Source organism: Panthera leo, chromosome D4, assembly GCF_018350215.1.
Source record: "Panthera leo isolate Ple1 chromosome D4, P.leo_Ple1_pat1.1, whole genome shotgun sequence".
Taxonomy (NCBI): Eukaryota; Metazoa; Chordata; class Mammalia; order Carnivora; family Felidae; genus Panthera; species Panthera leo.
Window position 1 is genome coordinate 60,449,505 of NC_056691.1, and position 24,817 is coordinate 60,474,321.

Here is a 24,817-nt window from a genome sequence, read left to right on the forward strand (position 1 = left end):
CTGCATCTGTGAAATGGGACCCATCAAACCCAGCTCACGGACTGCTGTTTGGGTACCCCATGAGGTCCTGCTGACATCTGCAGGCTGGGTAGTAGCCCCTGAGGGGTGTTACTTCTGTCCTTACACTCTGGAAGGTTTTGTTTAGGGGGCTGAGATCTGGAGCCTGAGAATTCTGCCTCTGACTGCTAGCTACAGCCCTGGATACAGCAGGACCTGGAGCCTCTGCAGCCCAGTGGCCCCCCAGGTGTGCCCGCCCAGGCCTGGTGTGGTGGCAGACAGCTGTGGATCTGGGTCCTGGGCCTTCTGGGGCGTGCCTGAAATCCCGCTCCTGCTCTACGGCTCTCTTCCCCCCTACTCTCATCCTCCCCACCTCCCATAACCTTCTTGCCTCCTCCAGACTGTCCTTCTAATCCTTCTCTCTGACTTCTCCTAAGCTGAGTCCCCCCTAGGCTACCATGAGACGGAAGCATCCCCTATTCCAAAACCTTCAATGGCTTCTCAGTTGGGCATTCAAAGCTGAGATCTGAGGGGTAAACCCAGAAGAGAGGTGGGGCAAGGTGGGGAGAGAAAATGGGGGCACAAGGGCAGTAGGCCTGGGTGCAGACAATAGGGGGTGCATTTTCTATAGAGAACTTAAAAACAATAAGACCGACTAAAAGTCTGACTTTTTATTATCATGATATGCCTGCAACTCTAAACAGTGTCAATGAAAAAACACTCTTCCCTGCCAGGGCAGGCTGCTCCCACCTCCCTGCCCTTGGCAACTGGCCAGTACCTGATACTATTCCCTAGACTGAGCCAAACTGGACCGTATGTTCGCTACATCCCCAATAGGCTCAGTATCCGCCCCTTCGCCAGCCCTCGGCCTGTGCGGCTTCTTTTGCCAAAAAGTCCCTCCCTCCTCTCTGCACGTTCAGCTCCTACAAGGCTCAGCTTAGCTGCTCCCTCTTTCAGAGGCTCCCCGCACACCTTCCCTCCTGCCTGGCCACGACCCCCTGCCTAGGCCTCCTGACACCCAGCCCAGGGTGTAGACTCAGCAGCAGTCTCCCCGTGGAAGACCGAGGAAAGGAACCACCCTCTGAAATCTGGGACCCACAGCACAGCACACCAGGAGAGCCACTTCCTCGCTGTGTGACCTCAGACAAGTCCCAGATCCCCTCCAGCCTCAGTCTCCCCCTGTACAAGGACCGTATCATCTCCAAATGACCTTCTTTCCTTGTCCTCAGTCACGCCTTCTCTTGGCCATACCCTGCACTCTGTCATCATGTGAAAATGTGCCACCCGCTTCCATAGTCACTAATTCAAGTGCCCCCTTGCTGGCCACAACCTCCCCACCTTCAGCCTCCTGTCACCTGCCAGATGTGAGCAGGCCTTCGTCAGTACCCCTGTTAGGTGCTGGTTCAGGCCCAAGGAGAGAGCCCGGGACCACAGACCGCTCTCCAGAGAGACATAAGCCATTTGGCTCTGCCTTGACTCTGCCACCAAGCTTGGATCCAGCGTTTCTGAAAGGCCAGCTCCCGGGATGGTGTCTGGGCCATGAGACATCCATCTGCCATGATGCCTGCTTCCTGTGCCCAGTAATGCGGGACACCGTCGTACAGCCTGCACCTGAGAGACGACCCGTCACTGGCCCCCCTCTACCTCCTCCCCACCTGTCTCCTCCTTTCTCCTCCCACAGGTGCCACGGCCCATCACCTCACCCTCACCCTGAAACCTTCACCCACTGACTTCTTTCCCCATTATCCGGCACAACTCCGGTGCCGGACAAACCAGCATACCTACTTAGGGCCGGGGAAAAAACAGACAAAACCCAAACAGGAAGTGCCAAATGGGGTGACGGCTTTCCCAGCGCAGCTCTTCTCTCTCCAGGGCCCTTCCTCTGCAAGCCAGGTCTTGTGAGGGCAAGGGTGCAGCCAGGCAAGCCAGATCCCAGGGGTCGCCTGTGTGGTCTCCTCCTCCTTGTACTCAGAGCCAAATCCGTCACTAATGTCACCCCTCCCAAACCTTTTAAACCATCCACTTATCTCCACTCCCACTGCTACCAGCTGCTCTCACCTGCACACTTAGTCTTACCTACCAATCATTTTTTCCCCCCAAAGATGTCAATCTGAGCATGCCACTCCATGGCCATTACGCCAGGACCCAAAGGGTCTGGCCCACTCCACCTCTCCAGCCTCCTGTGCCCAGGAATCAGAGCTGTAGACACTCAGTGCTCTTAATTCCTCAAAGGTCCAACCCCTTCAGCCTCGGGGCTGTTTCTTCTGTCCAGCATGCTCCCCTTCCCACCTCCACCTGATTACTCGTATTCATCCTTCAGATCTCAGCTCAAAAGTCCTTCCCTTAGAATAGCGTTCTGCAGTGACCCTGAATTACACACATTCTCAGCTCGGCAAGCTTTGATACCCTCTCTTCTCCCCCAGGCACCTGTTCCAGGTTTTGTGGGACTTTAGGATTACTGCTCATCTTCTCTGGTCTGTGAGCCTACCCGGGCAATACCTATGTCTGTTTTGCTCTGCTCCGTATCCCTCACACTCAGTAACCAATACACGAATAAAGATCTCATTTAAAAAAGTTAATTGAAAAATAACTTTGTAGGAAATGAACGAATGGGCCTTTCTGGGTGAGACTCTAGGATAATCTGTGTGGGGCAGGTCTCTGTGGTCTTTCTCCAGGCGCGTGGGCCATAGGTCAACCTACTCCTCCTGGTAATGGTTTTAACAGGATGAGGCTAATGAACCAGCCAAAAAGCTCTCAAAGCTCTTTCCTGTCCATTATCTCCTGAGTTCCCCTCTAGGACTCCCCCATCACTCATAGCCCTGGGCGTTAATGACCAGTCCACTGGGGCATTTCTGAACTGGAATATGTTTACTCTGCAGTGTGAACACTTTCTTTTTCTCAAGGGCCAGGACTCAGGAGCCTTTTCTTTGTGGGGTGGGATGAGGAAAAAGTAATGGAGTCTAGTTAGAGCAGGGTTCAGATCCCAGTGGCTGTGTGACCTTGCAAAAGTCACTAAACCTCTCTGGGACCCCTGTCTTCTTATCTGTAAAAAGAGGACAAAACTATCTAGCCAGGAGGTTGATACAGGATTAAATGGATATATGCACATTAAGAGCCTAGTTTGGGGCCTCCTGCATGTCATATCTAATTGATTCTAAGACACACAGTTTTTTAACATGTAACATCTCTGAAACTGGGATGCAATTTATAGTTTAACTGTCTGCTGTTTTTCTTTCTTAATGGATTTTAAAATAATGGTATATCTCATAACAGAAGGTACTCTGCATTTAACAAAACATGACAATAGCTTAGTTTCTTTATTTCCTTTGCAAAGAGACGGGAAGGTGTGTGAGCGCCCCATGGACCAAAGACCAAGAAAGTGCATCATTGAGGGAAAAGGGTCTGCTGGGGTCTGGCATACTGAGGCGGGGCCCTGAAGCATCACAAACTCTGAAGATAGGCCCTTCCCTAGCCAGCTGGCCCTCCGGATCTGTCCCTGCTGTCCCGGTCCCACTCAGGGGGTGGCCCAAACTCCAGTAGAATCCTAACCTTTCTGGATCTGACCCTGTGCTCCTGCTGATGTAGCCTGCAGTCCCTGGCTTGTGCAGTCTGGTCACAGTCCTAACAGTGCTTACGGCTGCCTAAAACCCCCAGCCTTTGTCCCAAAGAGTCCTGGAACCTAACCCAGAGACTTCTTCTTCTGTGACTCCTTCATCAAGCCATCCCTGGACTCTGCTCTCAACTGTCCTAGAAGGCCAGCAGGGGGGTGTCATTCAGGCCTCATCCAAGTCCTTGGGTGCCTCGGTAAACCCTCCAGCCTGGTGAGGTCAGACTGTTATACTATCTACATTATATTGTAACATATATTACATACAGACAAATTGCTCTAGAAATGAATGTCAAATAGCACATAAAAATTTCAAATATAGAAAAGACAAAAGTGACAGTGATAATCAACCAGCTTGATGTGTGTCCATCTGTATCCGTAGTCACGGTGCATAGATATATTCTTCTCCCACATTCAAACCCTAACAGGCTCAATCCCCACACACAGTTCTCTTCCTTGCTTTTCCAGTTAACATGACCTTGCAGACCACCCTCCACATGGACGGGTTTCTTCTCAGTGATCTCACGGCACTCCCCTGTCCTCCATCCCTTCCCTTGGCAGGTGCCTTAGTCCACCTCAGCCAGGTCCCCAAGGCCTGGCCCATGCTCATGGCCTCATGGCTTTCTGCAGATACTTGTCCCCCTTCCATGGGAAAGGGCTGTGATTGGGTCACGGCTGCCCTCAGGCCTCCTGGAAGCAAAGCCACACCCCAGTACAGAAATACTCTTGAGCTCTTAAATCAAGGGGTGCGAGGTAAACGGAAGCTGTCTGTCCCTGTTGGACTTTGACTGGAGGCCTGTTAAAACAGACCAGATGTCCTCTGAGACCCCGAAGGATGCTGGCCCTGTACTTCCTAACCCCAGCGGGCTCCAGACATCACAATAAAGAACAATGAACAGGTGCTTGGGGCATTTTATAGTTCAAAAGCACTTCCATGCTCTTTATCCAATTTTGAGCCTCACAACCACCCTAAAAATTAGGCAAAGCAGGTATTGACATTTGAGCCATTTTACAGATGAAGAGACTGAGGCTCAGAGAGGTGGGCCATTTACCCAATGACCTTCTTTGCTTTCCTCCCCTCCAGAGTCTGGCTGACTCTAATCCCACTAACAACCCAGCTCAGACATCACCTCTTCCAGGAGCCTTCCCCACCTCCAGCCTCACCCCAGGCTAGGTCAGATGCCCCTTTGAGGGCCCACAGCTCCTGGGTTTCCAGGAGGGCGGGGGGGTGTGAAATACTCTCCTCACTTTATGGGTGAGAACAAGGGGCATAAAGAAGGGTCAGGACTTGCCTACAGAGCACGTTACTGGCCAGGTCAGGTCTCCCTCCTCAGAGGTATGGCTTCTTTCGTTCCATTGCGTCTTTTGCTGTCTGCAATCTTGGACTCCAAGCCACTGCCCGAGGTTCATTTCCGTCTCCTTGTGCGCTGGCTGGGCCTTACCTGGTTCAGCCAGGTGTGAAGGGGAGTGTCGTGGAGGGGGATCTGGTTGGGGCAGGCTCAATTCCCCAGCCTGAGCCAACACCCTGGGGTAGCCTTAGAAATAGCAACAGCGGTTGGCCATCTATTGAGCACCTCCGTGTGCCCGCACTTTCCACCTACACCTCACTTCATCCTGCAGCTGGCACCATTATGATGCTGTTTTGCAGGTGGGGCGGGGTGGGCAAGCCCCTGGCCCAAGGCTCACCTGGTAGCTGTGCTGGGACTGGATGCCAGGACTGCATCCCTAGCAGCAGGCGGCCCCAGGAGTTTGCTGGCACCAGAGCCAGAAATAAATGCACAGTCAGAGTACAAGAGACAACTCCCAGGGGGCCTGCAGGCCTGGCACAGCCCCAGCCTCTCCCTCCCCATCTCCTGGCCACCTCCCATCCAGGGCCGGCTGGAGGGATGAGAGTCTTGAGCTCAGGGAACACAGGCCTGCCCTGGCAGTCCTCGGCACTCCCTCTGGGCAGGGTCACGCCGCTTGCCAGCCCCCTGCAAGCTCTGGGCTCAAGGCCAGGCTGAAGGCAGCTGTCACATCAACCCTGCACAAGTTCTCAGCATCCTATTTCTTATTCGAATGGGACCTCACATATCTGCTCCCAACTGGGTGAGAGATGCTGAGCAAGGCCCTGCCTTTCACTGGGCCTCACTTTCCCCATCTGTGAAATATGCTGGGGTGGGGTGAGTGGAGGGGTGTGTGTCTCACACACAACTGACATTCCAGGTAGCACAGCACAGTGATTAAGACCCTGGACACTGTAGTCCGATGACACGGGTTCAAATGTCATACTCTGTGCAAACTGCCCAGCCTCTCTGGGCTCCAGTGTCCTCATCTGTAAAATGGGGACAGTGGTAGAAAAAAGACAAAGTAAATACACCAAAATATTTATATTGATTACCTGAGATGAAAAGAGAAGGTATGAGTAATTTATTTTCTGTTTTCCTTTTTTTCTAAATTCTCCATCACCATCAAGTATTTATGATAGAAAAAAACAAATATGCTTTCTTTGTAAATTAACTTTATTGACGATATAATATGCCCATTTTAAAAAGTAGTAATAATAATGAGACTATCTACCCTCCAAGATGCTTTGAGGATTGAATGAGTTAATGTATGTCAAATTTTAGATGGTGCCTAGAGCATAAGAAGTGCTATTAAATGTTTATTACATAAATAAGCCTAGGACCAGCCTGGCTTCCTCCTTCTCCTCCTGCTCACCTGGGCTGGACCCCCCTTCTCACTCCCAGCACTGAGCTCGTGGATCCTCTGCCCCTACATTCACTGGTTCACTGCCGGGGCCCAACTCATCACCCTGGGTCTGGATTATTTCCACAGCCTTCTCTCTGTACCCCAGAGGAATCGCACTGACACTCAAATTTGGCCATGCTCTTGCCTTGGCCTCCCATGGCTCCTCAATGCCCTCTACTAAAAGATCTAGCTCCTTTGTGAGACACTGTCTTAGCAAGCTATTTAATGTCTCTGTATCTGTGTATTCTAAACTGAAAAAAGGAGTAAAAGAGTACCCCCCTTGGGGCACCTGGCTGGCTCAGTCGGGAGAGCATGTGACTCTTGATCTCAGGGTCGTGAGTTTGAGCCCCACTTGTTAAACCCCTACGATTTACCTTGGCCTATTTATTTAACAATACCCACCCCCCCCCCAAACTTAGAGGATTCCTTGATGTACAGGGCAGGGTCCACAACCTGACCATCAGTGGTGCCTCTTACCAGTCTCCTCTGTCTTCTCTGTAACTCTGTTCTAGTCTGCTCTTCCATGAACCTACCAGGCATGGTGCTACCTCAGGGCTTTTGCACTGGCTGTTCCCTCCACCTGGATGGCTCCTCCTCCAGAAATCAGCCCAGCTCACTTTCTCACCTCCTTCCAGACTTTGCCCAAAAGTTACCTTCTCAATGATCCCCCCAGCCACCCTACTTAAAATCGCAACCCCCTCCTTCCATTCCCTGTCACACACTCGAAACATACTCCTGTGTTTTACTTGTCCTGTCCCACTTATCACCTGCTGCTTTACTTTTTGCTCATTGTGTCTTTTTTCTGTATTAGATTTTAGGTTTCTTTAGGACAGATTTTTTGGTCTATTTTATTTACTATCAAGACTCCTGCTCCCACCCCAGAGAATACCTAGCACAATGTAGATGCTTAATAAAAGAACAGTTGAATAACTAAATGAATGAATATAAACCACTTAGGAGAGAATCAGGCCAGTGGTAAGTACTCAATAAATACTAGCTGCTATTACTCTTATTGATTCTTCAAGGCGAGGTTCCCATGCCCTTCCTCCTGGACATCTCCAAGCTCAAAATCACACTTTCCTAGTCTCCACGGTATCCTGCCAATCTCTCAATTATGGCAGGGAGCACAGTGCTCTTCAATGATATCTTTTTCCATTTAGGCTGAAGTGAATGAAATTGCCATTTCTTGTAAGTCAAAAGCAGGCAGATATTGGCCATTTCACATAGTTCAACCTAATATATTTCTCATGGCAGCCTGCAGGACTCTGGGGGGCACCTCAAGACCTAGTACTCAGTAGGTACCCCATAAATGTTTGTCCAAAAAGTGAAGTCACCTATTCCTGGCCCTTCATACTAGGTGGGACTGCAAACACCCCCAATCCAGTCTGAGGGAGAGCAGTCACAGCCTATAGACTTAAAATAGCCAACAGAGGATCTTGCTGCATTATCTCCTGGTCCTCCAGAAAAATCTCTGTCCCCTGATATCTGGCAAAGAAAATAAAAACAAAGCTATGCTATATTCTAAAACAATCCAGGTTCTGGCCATTCAGAACTAATAAAAGTCTAAGGTTGGATTAAGCCCCGTCCCGGGTGGAAAAGGCTAGCTGCTTACCTCTAAGGGGATTCATTTAATGATGGGGGAGGAAGGCTAGAACATTCTTTGGTTATCACCATGTTCACTGTTCCAATACAGGATTCAGTTACAGAGGTCTGTTAGGTCCAGAAGGCAGGTTGTCAGAGCTGAAAGAAATTCAGCAATCCCTCAATCTACCCCATTTCACAGATGGGGAGAATGAGGTCCAGAAAGGGAAAGGGACTGACTCAAGGTCACACAGTGGGGTACATGAAGAGTTCATCCTGGTATCTATGCCTGCTGACGTTAGTCTTGTGGTCTCTCCTCTGGACCACACTGCTTTTACGTTGGCCAGACGCTGGCAATGTAAGCTTTAGTGTTACTATTTTTTAAGCTGTACTTTTCAAATGAAATGTTTATTAAACCTCAGATAAAACACCAAGAGCTCCACTATAAGAAAACTGTTATAAATATCAGCACTACATTTATCATTCTACATAGTTACTTCCTTGGGGTAAAGTCCTCAAAGTAGAAGTCTAGGGGCAAAGGGCAGTTAGGATCATTTTCACAGACTTTTGTAACAGGCTGCCAGATTGCCCTGCAAAATTAAATGCTGCTGGAGAATCCCCACAAAGAGGTTTAACCTTTTGCATTTATTTTTGCTAATTCTATAGGAATAAATACAGGCTGCTTTCACTTACCATATACATGGTATGCGTTTCCTAACAAATAAACAAATACTCTGGTCTTAAAATCAGGATCCCTGGGCTTGGCTACTAGTTTGCTGTGTGAACTTTGACAAGTCACATCCCCTCTGGGGCTAGGGGATGCCTATCTAGACAAAGGGGGATTTGGAGAGATGATCTCTTAAGATCCCTTTCCGCTTGGATATTCCACAATTCCACAGTACATTTTCAGTTATTAGCATAGGATGACTTTTTAATAGCCAGAATTTGCCATGCCCCTAAATCAGGCCAAAATGGGTGCCTCTTTGCACTAGCTGAGCAGGAAAACAGAGCCCAGATCATACATACCTAGAGATGAGAGGAGACTTAGGTAGCACTTAAGCGTGTGCATTGGAGCTACGTTCGAGTGACAGCACATATACTTAGTCTGTTTTTACAAGGGGGTAATAATACTCATTTGTGGTCTAGCTCCAGGTTCTGTGAGGCTCCACCATGACCAGAAGGCACAGTCACGGTCACTCTCAGTCGGCCTGAGAATCCCAGACTTGCAGTCAAAGGTAGCTCAACTCCAGCAAGTGCTCATCCAGTCTCTGCTCACATACCTCTGATGACACAGAGCTCACCACCTGCCCAGGCAGCCTCTCCCTACTTTTGGCAGTAAGAAAGCTCTTGGGCGGGGGGCAGGTCACGAAGTGGACGAGAGAGACCAGACGTGGTTCTCAGAAACTACTCCTTCAGTCAGGGCAGGCAACAGGAGAAGATGGGGAAGAGGCACTGGAGGCAGGGAGGCCTGGAGGGGGGCTTCTCTGGCCCTTCCTCTCACTCCAGACCTCTAAGGCAGCTGCTAACCCAAAGGTGCTCTAGAAGTGCAGGGAATGCAGGGGACACATTCCAGTCCTGATGCAGGTGGGTTCTGAACAAGCCCCAGGCTGACCACTACTTGCTCTGGGGCAGACACCTCAGCTCCTGCCTCTTGCCTTTGCGTGCTTTGGCTCTGGCAACAGAAAGAGTGCTGGGCCTGGGGCTGGTCAGCCTGGAAGTGAGCAGATTTAAGCCAAATAATACGCCCAGGGTGGAGGAAGAGGAGTAAGATGTGATCTGTAAGCCCAGAGCAGGACGAGAAGCTTCCTGCTGTTTACAGCTAGTAAGATCCCCATCATAAGAGGTGTGCAATGGGGAAGCAAGACCTTCCAGAGGGGATCTTACCGAGCCACTGAGCCAGAGGCCAGAGATCTTTTTCACCCGGAGAGCCTAGAGCCACAGTCCTTCATACACATACTCTGTCCCAGACCCAACCCCACCCAGACACAGCTCTCTCGGCACTGTCACGCCTCTGAGGTCCACCCCCACCCCCCACCCCCCCACACCAACGTGATCCAGCCCTAGCATACCTGGTGGGGCAATGGAAGGGGAAGAGGACGTGCCACTCCATTCTCTAAATCCAGGTTGGTTCATGGGTCTAGCCCAGGCAAGTCTGCAGCTGATGGTCCCATCGCCCCCCAGTGAGGCCTCCCCCCAGCAAGGCCGACTTGGCCGGCCAACACTGACCGCCCCACCCTGCACGCCCAGGCGGGCTCCATAGGCATCTCGGGCGGTCGCCCCCTCCTGTTTCCCGTATGGGGAAGCTGAAGCCCTGCAGGTCACCTAGTCAGGAGGGGGAGAGTCCAGACAGGGTTCCAGAGGGGCACCCAAGCCACAAGGGAGGCCTGTTGGGGCCGGCTCGCCACACCCAGGGTGAGCGGCCCTCACAGCGGGCGGGAGGGGTGGGCGGGTGCAAACGGTGCAGATCCCGGCCCCTCAGCCGTCGGGAGCTTGGACCTCAGGGCGGCCTCTCCCAACGGCGCGGCGCGGAAGGAGCCACCATTGCGCCCGCTATCCCAGTGGGGAAACTGAGGCCTGGAGAGGGCTGGTGCTTTGTAAGCTCACGCGGAGGTGCTGGAAGTCTCGTCCCCCGCGCCCCGCCGGGTCCCCCGCGGCTCGCCCAGCCCAGCATCCCTCCCAGGGCGCTGCAGCCGGGAGGCGCAGCGCGCACACATCGCGTACCGCGGGAAGGCACGGCTGGCAGCGCGGGGCCGCCCTACCTTGATGACGGCAGCGCAGGTGGCGGTGGCGGCGGCGGCGTCCGGCTCCGGCTCCGCGCTCCTCACCGCCCGCCGAGTCCCCACGCGCAGCTCCGCCGCCTCTTTCCCCCCGCGGCAGCCGGGAGGGCAGGGCCGATGGGCGGGGCCGGGGCCCGGCACTAGCCCCGCCCGTGCGCCCCGGGTCCGGGCGCACCCCTCCTTCCCCACCCTCCGGACCGCGCTCCTGGCCCGCGGGGCTGGTCTTGGGGCGCGCGCACGCGCACAGAACAGGCGCGCACACGCCGCAGAGATTGGGGCGGGCTGCCCGGCGACCAGGCGGAGGCTGGGGCCCGGCGGACCCACCGCTCCCTCGCTTCACGGCACGGGGCAGGGGACTCGACCTCCCGAGCCTCCGTTTCCCCCTAGGTGAAATGGAAACAGTAACTGTTCCTGCTTTCGAGTGCTGTTTGAGAATTAGATGAGACGACTTAATTTACCGGCCGGCAAAGTGAGCCACAGAGCCCCCCCCCCCCCCCCCCCCCCCCCCGGGAGTGGCGCTTGGTAGACCTCGGCTGGTAGAGAAATTCTTGAGGCTTCCCTTTCGGCGGGGACGCAAAGAGCAAGCAGGGAGGGAGGTTCTGTAACGGGAGGACTCCGTTCTCGCGGCAGTCAGGAGGGGGCGCTGCCGCCCAGGCCCGCTGGCTCTCGGGTTCTGAGCACACTAGGCAATGGGAGATGGTGAGGCCCCTCCTTTTAATAATACTACCACCTAACACTTACTGAGACAGGCACTGTGCTAGGCACCGTAAATGAATTACCTCACCTCACCGTCATACAAGCCTATGAGGTTACACTATTACCAATTTTACAAATAAGAAAGTTGAGGCACAGATTAAGCACCTCGCTTAAGATCACGCAGCTATTAATTCAGCCCCAGGCAGCACGGCTCCCAAGTCCAAGCTCATAGCCACTTCACCACAGCAGCCCTCTTGAGAAGAGCTCTTTGTTTTGTTCAGTCGTGTAACCCGGAGCACCTAGAACAGTACCCTGCTCAATTTTTGAGTGAACGACAGAATACTGTGTACTTTACATATATTATTTCATTTAATCCTAGTAACCCTTGTATTTAGCTGCTATGATTACCCCCATTTTACACGTAAGAAGATTGAGACTTAGAGTGGCTAAGTAAGTCGGGGCTCGGGGATATATCCTTGGCAAGAATAGCCAGGGCCAAAGCCTGCAACTTATTCAGTTCACTGGGCCACTGTCCCATCCAGAGTCCCCTCCCCACTCCCCCCCCCCCCCACCCCTGCAGTGTGGCCTTCAAAGCCAACCCCCCTGTGGCCCTGACCCAGGCTTCTCAGAGCTGGACTATTCAGTAGTCCAGCGGAATGCGTGCTTCAGGTATCAGCAAGAGAGTCAAGATATTTGATGTTTCAGAAAAGCATATGGAGAAACCAGAATGTTGTAGGAGTTCCTTATGGATCAATATTGCCTTTATCTTTAATTACTCCTGGTTGTGGGCACCACAGCCTCTCCAAGGCTAAGGCATCTGAATGTCCTAATTCATCTCACCTGCATTCCCCCCATCTCCCCCACACATACCTCTGTGTCTTTGCTCACATGGTCCCCTCTGCTAGGAATTCTCTTCCTGTATCATCTCCCCCTGTCTAAACCGACACATCCTTCTTTCCACGTTCATCACCGACACACCTCCCCAGATGCCCTGTGGATGAGCCCTCCCAGCCTTGTGCCTGCATTTCTCCATCGTGTGCCATGATGATGGGTGGCTGGGACTGTTTGGGAAAGGCTGGTTTGACAGCGACCCCTGGGGGCCATGGGCATATGGACTGATAGGAAGTCATTGGAAGCCTCTGCAACAGACACAACCTGGGATCCTTTCTGGGGATGCTGCATGTGTGTGCACCTGTGTGTGTGTGGGGCAGGGGGAGGGGGTGGTGGTGGTAGTGGTGTCCTCATTCTCCTGCTCCTTCCCTCCCCCAGCGCTGGTCCATTTGAGGAAGGCTAACCCTTGATCATCTTCTGAATTGCACACATGGGGAAACTGAGGCCAGAGCAAGGGTAGCCTGCCCAGGGGCCCCTAGTTAGAAAACCACACAGTAGGTTTGGCTTCAAAGTTGGGCCCATCTGCCAGCACCTTACATTGGGCCTTATTGTTGATTGGGATAGCCAGGAGACCAATGCCCCCTTCCTTCCCTATATGTCAGCATGGCCAGCTTTGTTTAATCTACTGTGTTGGGTAAATGCCTTGTAAAGGACCGGACTATATGTGAGGAAGGGTGGCAAATTCTTCATCTACCTGCCCTGCCTGGAGCTTTCTGGGCAATATGGCTCATGCCCTGGGAGATTGAAATAAGAATGAGGGAACAGGGGCACCTGGGTGATTCAGTTGGTTAAGTGTCTGACTCTTGATTTCTGCTTGGGTCATGATCTCACCGTTTTTGAGTTCGAGCCCTGCGTCGGGGTTCTGCGATGGCAGCATGGAGGGAAAAACTGCTTGGGATTCTTTCCCTACCCCTCTCTCTATCCCTCCCTTGCTTGTGCTGGCACTCACTCTCTCTCTAAACAAAACAAAACCAACCAAACAAACCTTTTTCTTTAAAAAAAAAAAAAAAAAAAAAAAAAAGAATGAAGGAACAAAGAGCAGTGCCTGAGAGGTGAGGTTCCAAGTGTGGGGATAGTAGCCCTGAGTGCAGGTGTTCTGCAGAAGTCAGTGTACATCCCCCACTTTGGGGTGGAGGTGGGGGGAGTCTTCCAAACAGCCCTCCAGGCCCTTCCTTCTCCTTTGAGGAGACCCTTTATTCTTGGCAATATTGCTCCAGGGAGGTTCCCTGAGTAACTCCTGTCCCCTCCTCTACACAATGCTTGGGGCCTAGTGTCTGCTTTGAGTGGAGAGGTCCCATTCCCTGGGGTAGGAAGGTGGGGCTGTGAGGGATCAGATCCTCCAGCCCTAGAAGGCAGCAGCCCCTGGGGATGGGGGGGCGACAGCTGTGGTGCGAGGCCAGGAATCTGACACCAGGGGTGGGCCCCAAATGCTCTTTAGGAAGAAAGGGGAGGGAGGGAAGACAGCAGCAGCAGCCACAGCCCTTCTCGAGGTGTCACCCCCCCCCCCACACCCCCATCTCCACCAGTCCCTGTTAGAGCCTCCCTGTCAGGTGGACGGTTCTTCCTTCCATCTTCCTTTGCCTGGAGCTATCCCACAGGGCCCTACATCACTCAGGGAGCTATAGGCCGGGCCTGCTCTTTCCATTGAATCCTTCTGTGTTCTAGGCTCCAGGGACATTGAGGTGAGCTGGAACTAACCCTCCCTAGTCTTACAGTTAGCACCTCTAAGGCTTGAGCATGACTTAACACTTAGCAGCTGTGTGACTTTGGGCAAGTTAGTTAACTCCTCTGAGGCTTCATCTCCTCATTCCTAAACCGAGTTTGGCCTGGGGTGAGCAATGCTCCAGGACAGGCAGTTCTCATTCCTGGCTCCAGCATCTCATTTTAGGGCTGGAGGAGGCCGGAGCAGACTCGGTCCTGTGATCTCCAACCCTCCTGGTGTATCAGAATGCCCAGGCCCCACAAAAGGCTCCGTGTCGGCCTGGCACCAATATTCTTTAAAAGCTGCTTAGGTGATTCTGTGGTGTAAACCAGAGGTTACAGTGCTGGGTCAATGGCAAAGCACCTGCCTTCCCCCAGCCCAGGAGGGGCAAGGTGTGGTGCCCAGCTCTGAGCAGAGCTTCTCTGCCTGGGGGTGGGGAGGGGAGAGGAGGAAGGGAGAAGAGGGGACAAAGGAAGAAGGGTGAGAACAGGCAGGAGGAGGAGGGGAAAGAGGAGGGAGGAGGGAGGAGAGGGGAGGGAGAGCAAAGAGGCAGAGGAAGCAGGGGAGAGATAGGAAGGGAAGAAGGGAGAGGGGTGTGCCATTTATCAGACAGCCCCTGTCTGATCAGGGATTGTTCCCCAACCCCCCACCCCACCCCCTCCCTGGCTGGGGAGGGAATTTGAATTTCAGGGCTGGAGCTGAAGGACCAGCTGGGCCTTTCCTGGAGCCTTGGGAGCCCTCTGGGTAGTTTTTCTATAAAAAGGCAACTCCCTGCTGCTGGTGGTGCTTTCCTCTTGCCAGGAACCAGCTCATCTCCTGGGAGCTCTGAGAGGCTAGACCCCTTGTCTCCCCAGTGATAGCCCTTAAAGGGTACAGCACCCAGCCTGTTGGGGGTGCAGCTAGGACCCCCGCCGGCCAACATCACGCCTCACAGATGCCCTTTGGTGGTGAAAGCATCTCAGCAGAGGTAAAAGTTCAGCAAAAATGAGGAAGGTTATCAAGACACTATGTGGAGTGTTAATGGGAAACCCGGGGCCCTGGGGTCGGCTAGTAGCCCATGTCATGTGGGAGGAAAGAACTCTGAGTGCCTCTTCCCCAGAGCTGTGTACACTGTGTGGGTGAACTTGGTGCCTGGTACACCAGTCCCTCTAAGTTCACACTTGTGGGTGAGCAGGCCGGTTCCTGGTCCCAGTGACAGGAACCTCTGATCAGAGCTGGAAGTTTCCTGCTGGAGAACCACACACCCGCCCCCCCACCCCCACTCCTTCCTACCAGAGACTGCCCAGCTTGAGCCTGTACTGACACAGTGAAGGGTTTGTTGAGAAATGGGCTGCCCAAATCACTTATACAGCCTTGACTCCCTGCCTAGAGGGGAATGGGGGAGGTGGCGGACTGCTGAGGAAGGGCCCGGAAGAACCCAGAAGAACTGAAACTGAGTTCCTGCATGCAGTGGGTGCCAGAAGAGACAGCCCTGACTTGGTGACAGGCTATAGCTATGTCCCTCTCAACACCTCTTCCTCACCCTCCAGCCACCCATTTTTCAGAGAAGAGGTGACTCTTCTTGCCTGGGCCTGTGAAGTTGGTAGAGGGAAGCCAGCCGTTGGGTGCCTGACCCAGGGTTCTCTGCCCAACACCCACACCAAGTTCCTTTTGGTACAGGCAGGGGTTTTCCCTGGGAACCTCTTCCCTCAAAACGGGCTGTGAATGGAGAGGAGACCACAGGTGCAGGGCTCAGGAAAAAGGCCTTGGTAGATGGGAGCTGGGCCTGGGACAGAAGCCTAACCAACACTGGGGAGGCACTGTCACCCAGGAAGACACACCCTGCATGCATAGGACCCTAGCTCCTCAGGGACCCAGGAGGGGGGCTGGCCCTGCAGAGACATCCAAGGAAACAGAATCCACGGATGTCCCACACCGGGTAGGCCCTAGTGATGGGACACCCTGGAGACCTGGGCCCACCCAGGAAGTTGGTTACTGGGAATCATTAAGCTTCCAAAGCTTGTCAATTAATTCTAATGTTTATATTGTTTTATATAGACAAAATTTAAGGAATGTTCAAGGTTACCCTAGAAGACAGCATTCTTGCTCGTCTATGTACTAAAGTGCTCTGTGGAAGAAGCGAGAAAGGGCTGGCATCCCTGGGTATGTGCTCATGAGGGGATGACCCAACCAAAGGCTTCCCAGCAGACGATGTTCTGATGGCGAGACCGAAGCCCAGAGAGGGGAAGGGACTTGCCCAGCACGACGTGGTGATGGGGCTCACGGGCTGGACCACCACACCATGGCCATCCATCCTCCTGGGGGCCTGTCAGCCAAGAGGGAAAAAGGGCTTTGGGGAGGGCAGGTGGCCAAGTCAGGCCTCGCCCTCCACCTCGTCCTCACTGGCGCAGTCCTCCGGCACCACTGGGGCTTGTGAGTTCCGAGTCTCCAAGTACTCGGCCTTCAGCCGCTCCAGCTCACGCAGCTCAGGCTCCAGCCGCTCCCGGTGGGCCGTCCGCAGCTGCCGCAGCTGTTTCATAGGAAAAGGGTTCATGTCGTTGAAGGCGATGTTCATCAGCTTCCTGCGGGGGAGAGCACAGTCAGCCCAGAGCCCAGCGCCCCATTGGGCCTACACTCACCCGGCCTTCCCAGGCACCCTGGCATTCATTCTGTCCATGTGGCTGAGGCCCTGGCCCCCGCCTGCAGGGAGCTCACCTTCCCAGAAGGAAACAGTGAATAAGAAGCCAACTTCCACCCAGAGTGATGTGTACTGGGGCAGGAGAAAGCTTAGGACTATGGGAGCTCTAACCCAGTAAGGAAAGGTTGGTCAAGGAAGGCTTCTTGGAAGAGGTGACATGTGAGCTGAGTTTTGAAGAATGAGTAGAAGTTGGCCAGGCAAATGTGGTGGTGGTGCAGGTGGCAGGAAGGCCGTCTAAGCAGAAGAAACTGCAAGACCAAAAAGCCCAGAGGTGGCTGTTGTCCTAGGAACTCAAATAATTCTGTTTGGCAGGATTGTAGGGCATGGCAAGTATTAGGGGCAGGAAAAGGTGGGAAGGAAATGAAATTGCATGGAGGCTTTGAATGCCATGTTAAGGGGCAGACAGACCACTGAGGCAGTGGAATGTCCCTAAAGTTTTCTAAGCCGTAACGGAGCATCAGCAGCCCTAACGAATCGGCACTCAGCAAACACCAGCATACCCTCTGCTACGTGTCCTGGGGGCATGTGAGGGTGGGAGGACTGCTGGACCGGCAGGGGTGGGGGCAGAAAAGGGTTCTCACTGGCTGTTGCAAATGGTCTTGGTGAAGAAGCGCAGGTACTGGTAGATCTCTAGGCCATCGTGCAGCCTCAGGATCTCCTCCTCGTTGTACTTGAAAATGGCCAAGGCATAGCGGAATACCACCTGGGGGCAAAGCGGGGGGGCTCAGGTGGGGCACGGGGGGGGGCCAGGCAGGTAATCCCCAGGGGGAGGAGAACCCACACACCCAGACAGTGTGGGGCTCCCAGGACAGGCTTCAGGGTTGAAAGCCTGGAGGCAACATGTGTGCAAGGAGGCCAAAGGGGGTGCGCAGACTGGGGACCCCAAGGGGAGAGAGCACAGCTTGGAATCCGGAGATGGGGACGGAGTTCTGGCTCTGTCCTGACTTGTCCCGGGACCCTGGTGAGCTGCTACCCTGTTGGACCTGAGGGGGGTGATACTGTCTCTACATGGGGCATCAGCAGGAATTGACTGGACTAACAGATCCAAAGGTGCTCTGTAATCTGCGGTGTGGTATGTCATCAACCACCATGGGGACACTGGGGTGGGGTGTGGGGAGGGCCTGCCTAGGGTCTCCTAGAAAGGCGAGGGGCAAAGCTGGGACCACACCCAAATATGGGGGGGGGAGAGAAGGGGGGACCCACATGACTGGATGGGCAGTGGATGGAATAGGGATGGGCCTCCCGGATCATGGTCGTGCCTCCTCCCTAGGGAAAGGAAATCCCCCCAACTTCTCTTCTCCTCATGTGTGCAAAACACTTTAGTTTACAAAGCCATGCTCCCACGAGGGGTCCTCAACAGCCCTGACAGGGGAGCACCGTCTTCCCATTCTCCGGGGGTGGAACTGAGCCCAAGAGGGCCTTGCTCGGGACTGTCCTGCTCACCCCTGGCAGCGCCCCACCTTGATGCCCTCATACAGGAAGGCGTCCCAGACCCGGAGAAGGATGTTGCTGATGAGACTGTCTGCAAAGACCACGAGGAACCAGTTGAAGGTGATGAAGGAGAGATCCACGTGGTGCTGTGCCAGGTGAGCCATCAGCCTGGGCAGCTTCTCCGAAAGTAGGTCCTGGAGCACCCGCTGGTCCACCTGGGAGCCGGGAGACAGGGCTTGTTGGCCGCCACCCTAGGGAAGGGGCCGCCGCCCTCCCTAGAGAGCCAGTCCACACACAGTCGTGGAGTCGCCCCCCACCAGCCCGGGGGCGCGAGTGCCTGGACGAGCCGGAGCCCTCCGTGGCCAGGAGACGGGCACGCGGCACACCGCTCTGCTGCTCCCAGCACAGGCAGGCAGTCTTCCGAGCTGGAGCGCTGGGCTTTGACGCGGAGGTCTCTGTGGGCTACGTTCTTGGCCAGTGAACCTGAAGCCCTCCTGAACCTGAGGCCAAGCAGTTCAGGCTTGTATTGGCCTCAACGCTACATCCATTTGGGGTCTGACACGCAAGGTGCTCGGTGCGTCCAGCTCCAGACCTCGGGTAACTCACTGAGCCTAAGGAGCCACTGAACCTGAAGGACTCCTAGATCAACGGATGTGACGTCTGGGATTTGTCTCACCGGGGATGGGTGGGAGTAGAGACGGAACAGCACGTGGGTGCCTGTGTTGATAATTATTCAAACTAGGTCATAGATACATGGAGGTTCATATACTATTTTCTCTATTTTTTGTACATTCAAAATTTTCTTTCTTTTTTTTTTTTTTTAACTTTTACATTTCATGAGACAGTGGAGCAAAGTGAGGTTTTTGCATTTGAAATTTTCTATACAGAGAGAGAGAGAGAGAGAGAGAGAGAGAGAGAGAGAAACCTTCCAACAACCCCACCACAGCACACTGGTTACACAACACACCTTGATTTCGGAGGTGTTAAAACATGAAAATAAAATATGGAACATTTCCCAGCCTGTCTTGCGGCAAGTGGTGCCTTGTGATAGAGTTCTGACCAATAAGGTATAACCAGCAACTGCTGGGCGGGAGCTGTTTGTAGGGGAGACAGCCCTTGCCTTCTACCCTCTGCTTCTTCCAGAGCTGGACCATGGCTTCAGTGCCAGAGGTGGTGCGGCTGTCTTGTGACCACGAGGGTACAGCCATCTTGTGACCATGAGCAGGGGGCTGAAAGCAATATGCCAGGGATGGCAAAGCAGAGAGCTTGAAGGGGACTTCAAGAAAGAAGGAAGGAAGGAAGGAAGGAAGGAAGGAAGGAAGGAAGAAAGAAAGAAAGAAAGAAACAGACCAACCATTCCTAGTGACATCGTGTCACCACTGGAATAACAAGTCTGTCCCGTGGGCAGGGCCCCAACAACTCTAAAGGGCCATCACCTCACCAGAGCCTCCCAGGAGTCCCAGGGAGGGGTTACTGGCCCCTGTACAGAGGGAGAAATGGAGGCCTGAGAGGTTCCTGATTTTTCTGATTCACTGGCTTGAAGGAACCACTCAAGGAGCACCAACCTGTGTGGCCTCCAAGTCCCATCTGCCCCTGCTCTGCTCACCTGGGATGATGTGAGTGTCTTGCTGTAGTAGTCAGCTGGCATGATGGTCTCCACAATGGCCACCAGGCACCAGAAGGCACACTCCTCTTCCTCCAGGACCAGCAGAGCAATGGCCGCTAGCCTGGAAGGGGAAGAAAGGAGGCTTAGGGTGATGTGCAGAAGTCACAGCCAGGCAGAGGGTGGCAGAGGTCGCTTCCCGGATCCCAGGGGGTTGTCGTGTCTAACCCTAACCAGTCTAGTGTTCTGGCACCTGGGGTGAGAGGAACTTGCTTTTGGGGACTACACAGGGATTTCCAGAGCAATGGGGAGATCTGAGTCTCTAGGGAGGGGCTCTGGAGTCCTGTTGCCTAGGTGTGATTCTGCACCTGCTGCTTCCTTGCTGGAAGCAAGTTCCTAAACCTCTTTGAGCCTCAACCTCTTCATAATAATCACAGGACTATTATGAGGGTGAATGACATTAACAAGAGATGAATGCCCAGCATAGCACCTGACATGTAGTGGAGCACTTTATGAATGTTAGTTATCCTTATCTTAATATCCACAGGCTTTGAGACCTTGGCAAGTGTGCTAACCTCTCTGAGCCTTACTTTGATCATCTGTAAAGTGGGATTAACAATCTCTACCTCCTAGGGCTGTGAGGCATTTTGAGCAAGAAGACAGAATTACAGTGTCTTGCTAACCGTCTGGCATATAGCAGGTGCTCATTACACAAAATTCTTTCTCTCATTTGCTTCCCCTTCCCCTAAAGTTACCATGAAGCTCTAATGAGATCATGGGAAGAAAGGAAAAAGTCCACAGTGCTGAGCAGGGATGTCAGCCTGGAAGAAGTATTGTTTTCTCTACCTCTCCCATCCTTCCTGGCAGGTCTCACCCAGGGCCAACCCAGGAATACATTTTCCAAGATGCAATGGTCTCTCAAGATGCTAGGTAAACACAAGGTCCCAAATTCAAAGATGTTTGGGAAATGCTGCATACTCTAGCCCCTTTTTAGAGGCCAGTGATATACAACATCTTAGTAAAAGCCTCTTAGAAATTCTGCAGTGACAAAACCCCATGTGACCCTAGCCCAGGACTGTCCATTGGGGCTGTAGAGCCCCTTTTGTACAGTGCACCCACTGAACACCCTTAGGGAGATGCCACCTTACAGTATCATGAAGCCTCACACACTTGATGGGCTTAAAAAACACATTTCATTGTCTAGCTATTTATCCTTCTCTGAGCTCTTACAAGATTGGATTCATGACCTCCAACCTCTTCTGAGGTTCATATTGTTTAGAGAAATAAGGCCAATTCTCAAAAGAAAAAAGAAACCCCTTTTCTCTCCCCAATAGATTGGGAAGGAATTTCTTTTCGCTCTGGCTAAACCATCTGTACAAATTCTCCTGAGTCTAAGCTGAGTGGATGAAGAGAAGAGTCAAAGGTCTTTTTGGAAATAGGAAGCTCTGCCCTCTCAGAGCTGGGGAAGGGGTGCCTTCTGAGGTCATTTAGTTCAGGGATAGCAAACGTGTGAAACACGGGCCACCACTCTTTAGTCTATGCCCAGAGCAGACATAACTAATCAATCATGACACCATTCCCTTTGTCTATGCCCAGGGCAGACATAACTAATTCATCATTGTTCTCTTTCCCACTGACTCTGGAGGCTGCCTCAGAAACTCTCACCAGAGAAGGCTCTAGACAGATGCTTCCTACTGGTCATCCTGGGTCTAGATAAACTTATTGCAGAGATGGGAAGACCCGAGTCCTGGAAAGGAGAAATGACTTGCTCAGGGTCACACAGTCAGCTGGTGGTAGAGTGGCTCCCAAAGTCCCAGGCTGGTGTTCTCTCCACCCTACCCCATTCCACTGGAGCCTCAGGACATGCTCAGTCCAGGAGCTGGCTGCTGGCACCAGCTTAGATCTCTCTACACATTAAAAAGATCAGTAATGAGAGGCTGTTGGTACCAATTAGGGCCCACCAAGTGCTCAGGGCTACAACCAGACTCGGACTTAAGGCCTTCAGGCTCAAGTGGGTCTGCAAAGGAAGTAGCATGGTGATGTGGGAAACAGCTACTTTTAAAGCACTCCATTTATGTTCTAAAGGGAAATAGCTTTAACGTTTTTGCCCTAAATCTGCAGTGTATTATTACCATGATACCTGTCACCCTCTAAACAGGTTGATTTGTTGCATAGAAGCAGGGTGTGTCCTCTTTTGACACCATGCATGCAGTTCTATCAGTTGCCACTAGATGGTGGCAGTCAGACAAGTGAAAGGGGCCTGCAAGGTGGGGTTTAAGGGCCGCACTCGCCACGTATGAAGGGGCTCTTCCCATTACAAATAACTTTCGATTTTAAGCAATAATATGGATGTGTGCCTAAACACTAATTATCAGTAAGAAAAAAAGTATTCAGAGAAAGAATTAAAGAAATATTCTTGGGTGTCACCTCCTTCTCCGTCTGTTATTCCTACATACCCTTCCACAGCCTTTGTGCTGCCTCTATCCACACAGGGAACAGTTTCTTTCCTTCTAGGTTTATCTCAAGATCCTTCCCACTATAGGATTTCCCCCGCCCCTTCAGCGCAGATTAGCTGTGCTGTGGTTTAACTCTGAATTCCCAGTAACTGAACATGTATATATGCTCAATTTCACCCAATTTAGGCTGGAAATCAAGTATCAAAAATATCTACCCTTAGGAACCATTCAAATTTGAGTAGGGACGCTGTGAATGTTTATTTTGTGTTAAAGAAATGTCACACACCACCTATTTTGAAAAAAACACCAGAAGGTTTTATGTAAATTTTGCTCGAGTGTATGCGTGTTTAAATTAAATGGAGTCAAAGGGGTGCCTGTGTGGCTCCGTCCATTGAGCTTTTGACTTTGGCTCAGGTCGCGATCTCACAGTTCGTGAGTGCCAGCCCCACATTGGACTCTCTGCTGTCAGTGCAGAGCCCGCTTCAAATCCTCTGTCCCCCTCTCTGTGCCCCTCCCCCACTCACACTCACTCTCTCTCTCTCTCTCTCTCTCTCTCTCTGTCTCTCAAAAATAAACCTTAAAAAAAAAACTTTAAAAATAAATAGAGTCAAAACTTGCTTTGGGAAATATCTGAGATTACATAACCTCTATCAGGATAGCTAAGGGCATCCATGAGAGTCCTCCACAGTCCTGAAGGGGGCAGCCCTACCAGTCACCACCCCCCCTCCACCCCCAATCCCTTATCTCCTGCTGTTGCACCAGAAGCAGAACCAACTCCAGGCTGGCCCGGCTGCATTCTTTCCTTTGGGAATTTAGGCCTGCGGCAAGAGGGTATCGACAAGTGGGATGACTTGCTGACAAAGCTCCAGACTCAGGGGCTGAGTTCTCCGTTCTGAACAGAACAGCCTCAATGGGCCTTAAATGTCCAAAGAATGATGGACCGAGGCTGGTCTGCTGAAAGCAAGAGAGTCCAGAGACTGTGAGGCCCCGTAAAGGCTGCAGAAGAGTAGGGTGTGGTGCTGCACAGTGTCGGGACCTGGCCCCACGGACTATGGCACGATTGGCACCCCTGGGGTTGTGTGGTGCTGTGGCCCTGCTAGAGACAGGAGATGCCGCGGTTTCTAATGACCATGGGGTCTCATCCTCTCTTTTCTTTTCCTGGTTGTTAGGAGCTTCCCTGTAACATTTACAAATTCTCTTTCTCTTGGGTTCCTCTGAATGGATTTTGTCTGAAGCAAATGAGCCTTGACCCACAGTTCTGCAATGTGTGAGCTGAGCTGTGCACACTACAAAATCCCAGGAGACCATTCCCGATGCTTCCTACATGGGTGGCCCCACCCTGAGCACAGATCAAAGCAGAGAGCACGGCATGAGGAGCTACCGCGGTCTTGAACCTGTCCTTGTCCCCATCTTGAACATGTCCATATTGTCCTCATCTGTACAGTGGGAATCAAGCCTCCTGGGCTCCCCTCTCCATGTTCCTGGGAGACTCCAAAGAGACAGAGAGGTGCTCTAGAGAACAAGGGCTGTGCCCTCACTAGAGCCATGACACTCACCTGTTGAGGCCCTGGCAGTAGCCGATGGTGGGGTTTTGCCAGGAGAAGGCCAGCAGCACCCGGCGTAGCTTGTCGGGGTAGCTGGAGGTGGGGCAGGTGAAGTGCTTGTTGTTGGGGAAGGTGCGGTTCAGGTCCAGCTCAATTTGGCGGGCTGCAGGGTGCTCGTGAACCTGACCCCGGCTCAGCAGCTCCTGGTAGCGGCCGGGGCTCCACAGGTGCTGGACGCGGAGGTGGACCAGCCACCTCCAGACACGCGGCCGGTGCTCTCGGGGCACACCTGCCCGCAGCAGCTGCTTGAGCTCGACCGAGGGCGTGAGATCACCCAGGGCAGCCCAACGCTCCCGAAGAGGCCGCTCCACAGCCTCATGGGCCAGCAGGTGGTGGGAGTGCACCTCTAGTGCCTGGATCTTGGCCAGCAGCTTCAGGTCTTCCATCTCGTAGTTGGGCACCGTCAGGAAGCCATACTCGTCATACTCGCTGTCAGCAAAAATGCACATTAGCAACACCTTGCAGAGTCCTTCCCTGGAGAAGGGGCAGTGGGCAGGGGCTGGACCCCAGGCAAGGTTCTTGCCGGGGCTTCACTGCGGGTTAGCCATGCAGCTTTGGGCAGGTGACTTCAGTTCTCCGAACTTCAGTTTGCTCATCTGTACCAGGGGTAGGATTCCTGCTCTGCCCCATGGAGACCCATTGACATTGACATCCCCTGTTGTAAAATGCTGGGGGCCTAGACAGTGTCTGGGACATGGTAAGTGCATAGTAAGTGGATTCTGTGAAGATATAAAGAACCCTCTTCTTACCCCATGAGGCCTTAGGCTCAAGGAGTCCTGCACTGCTGATATAGAATCCCACTCCCACAAGACAGTAAGCCCAAGGATGGATGGGGAACAGACAGCATCACTGACAAGCAAGATGGGTGAGCTGGGGATCCATTCCACATAGCTTTTCATTGATCTAACATTTATTTGCCCTGTGTGCTCCGCATGTGCGGTCTCATTTGGTCCTACTGATCCTGCAAAGCAGCAATCTTAGCCCACATCTGATGGAGGCTGTATATGTGGCCCAGAAAGGTAAAGTGACTTGTCCAAGGTCACATGGTGACACGGCCAGGGGTGG

At 52.8% G+C, this 24,817-nt stretch overlaps 2 protein-coding genes across 6 annotated transcripts in view; both read right to left on the reverse strand.

Moving 5' to 3' along the window:
- Positions 1-10,801, reverse strand: part of CORO2A (coronin 2A) — a 53,935-nt gene extending 43,134 nt beyond the window's left edge. The window contains exon 1 of the mRNA XM_042911895.1: positions 10,675-10,801. The gene's annotated coding sequence lies outside the window, so the exon portion shown is untranslated. The remainder of the gene's footprint in view (positions 1-10,674) is intronic.
- A 5,160-nt stretch (positions 10,802-15,961) lies between these two features.
- TBC1D2 (TBC1 domain family member 2) overlaps positions 15,962-24,817 on the reverse strand; it is a 56,070-nt gene continuing 47,214 nt past the window's right edge. For 3 of the 5 annotated variants that reach the window (XM_042912277.1, XM_042912280.1, XM_042912281.1), the window contains 5 exons: positions 23,705-24,181; positions 19,696-19,816; positions 18,119-18,304; positions 17,240-17,361; positions 15,962-16,542 (listed from right to left, as the gene is read on the reverse strand). In XM_042912277.1, coding sequence (XP_042768211.1) covers positions 16,335-16,542; positions 17,240-17,361; positions 18,119-18,304; positions 19,696-19,816; positions 23,705-24,181 — 1,114 coding nt within the window. In that variant the 3' untranslated portion in view covers positions 15,962-16,334. The remainder of the gene's footprint in view (positions 16,543-17,239; positions 17,362-18,118; positions 18,305-19,695; positions 19,817-23,704; positions 24,182-24,817) is intronic. The other 2 variants (XM_042912278.1, XM_042912279.1) reach the window with 2 other exon arrangements.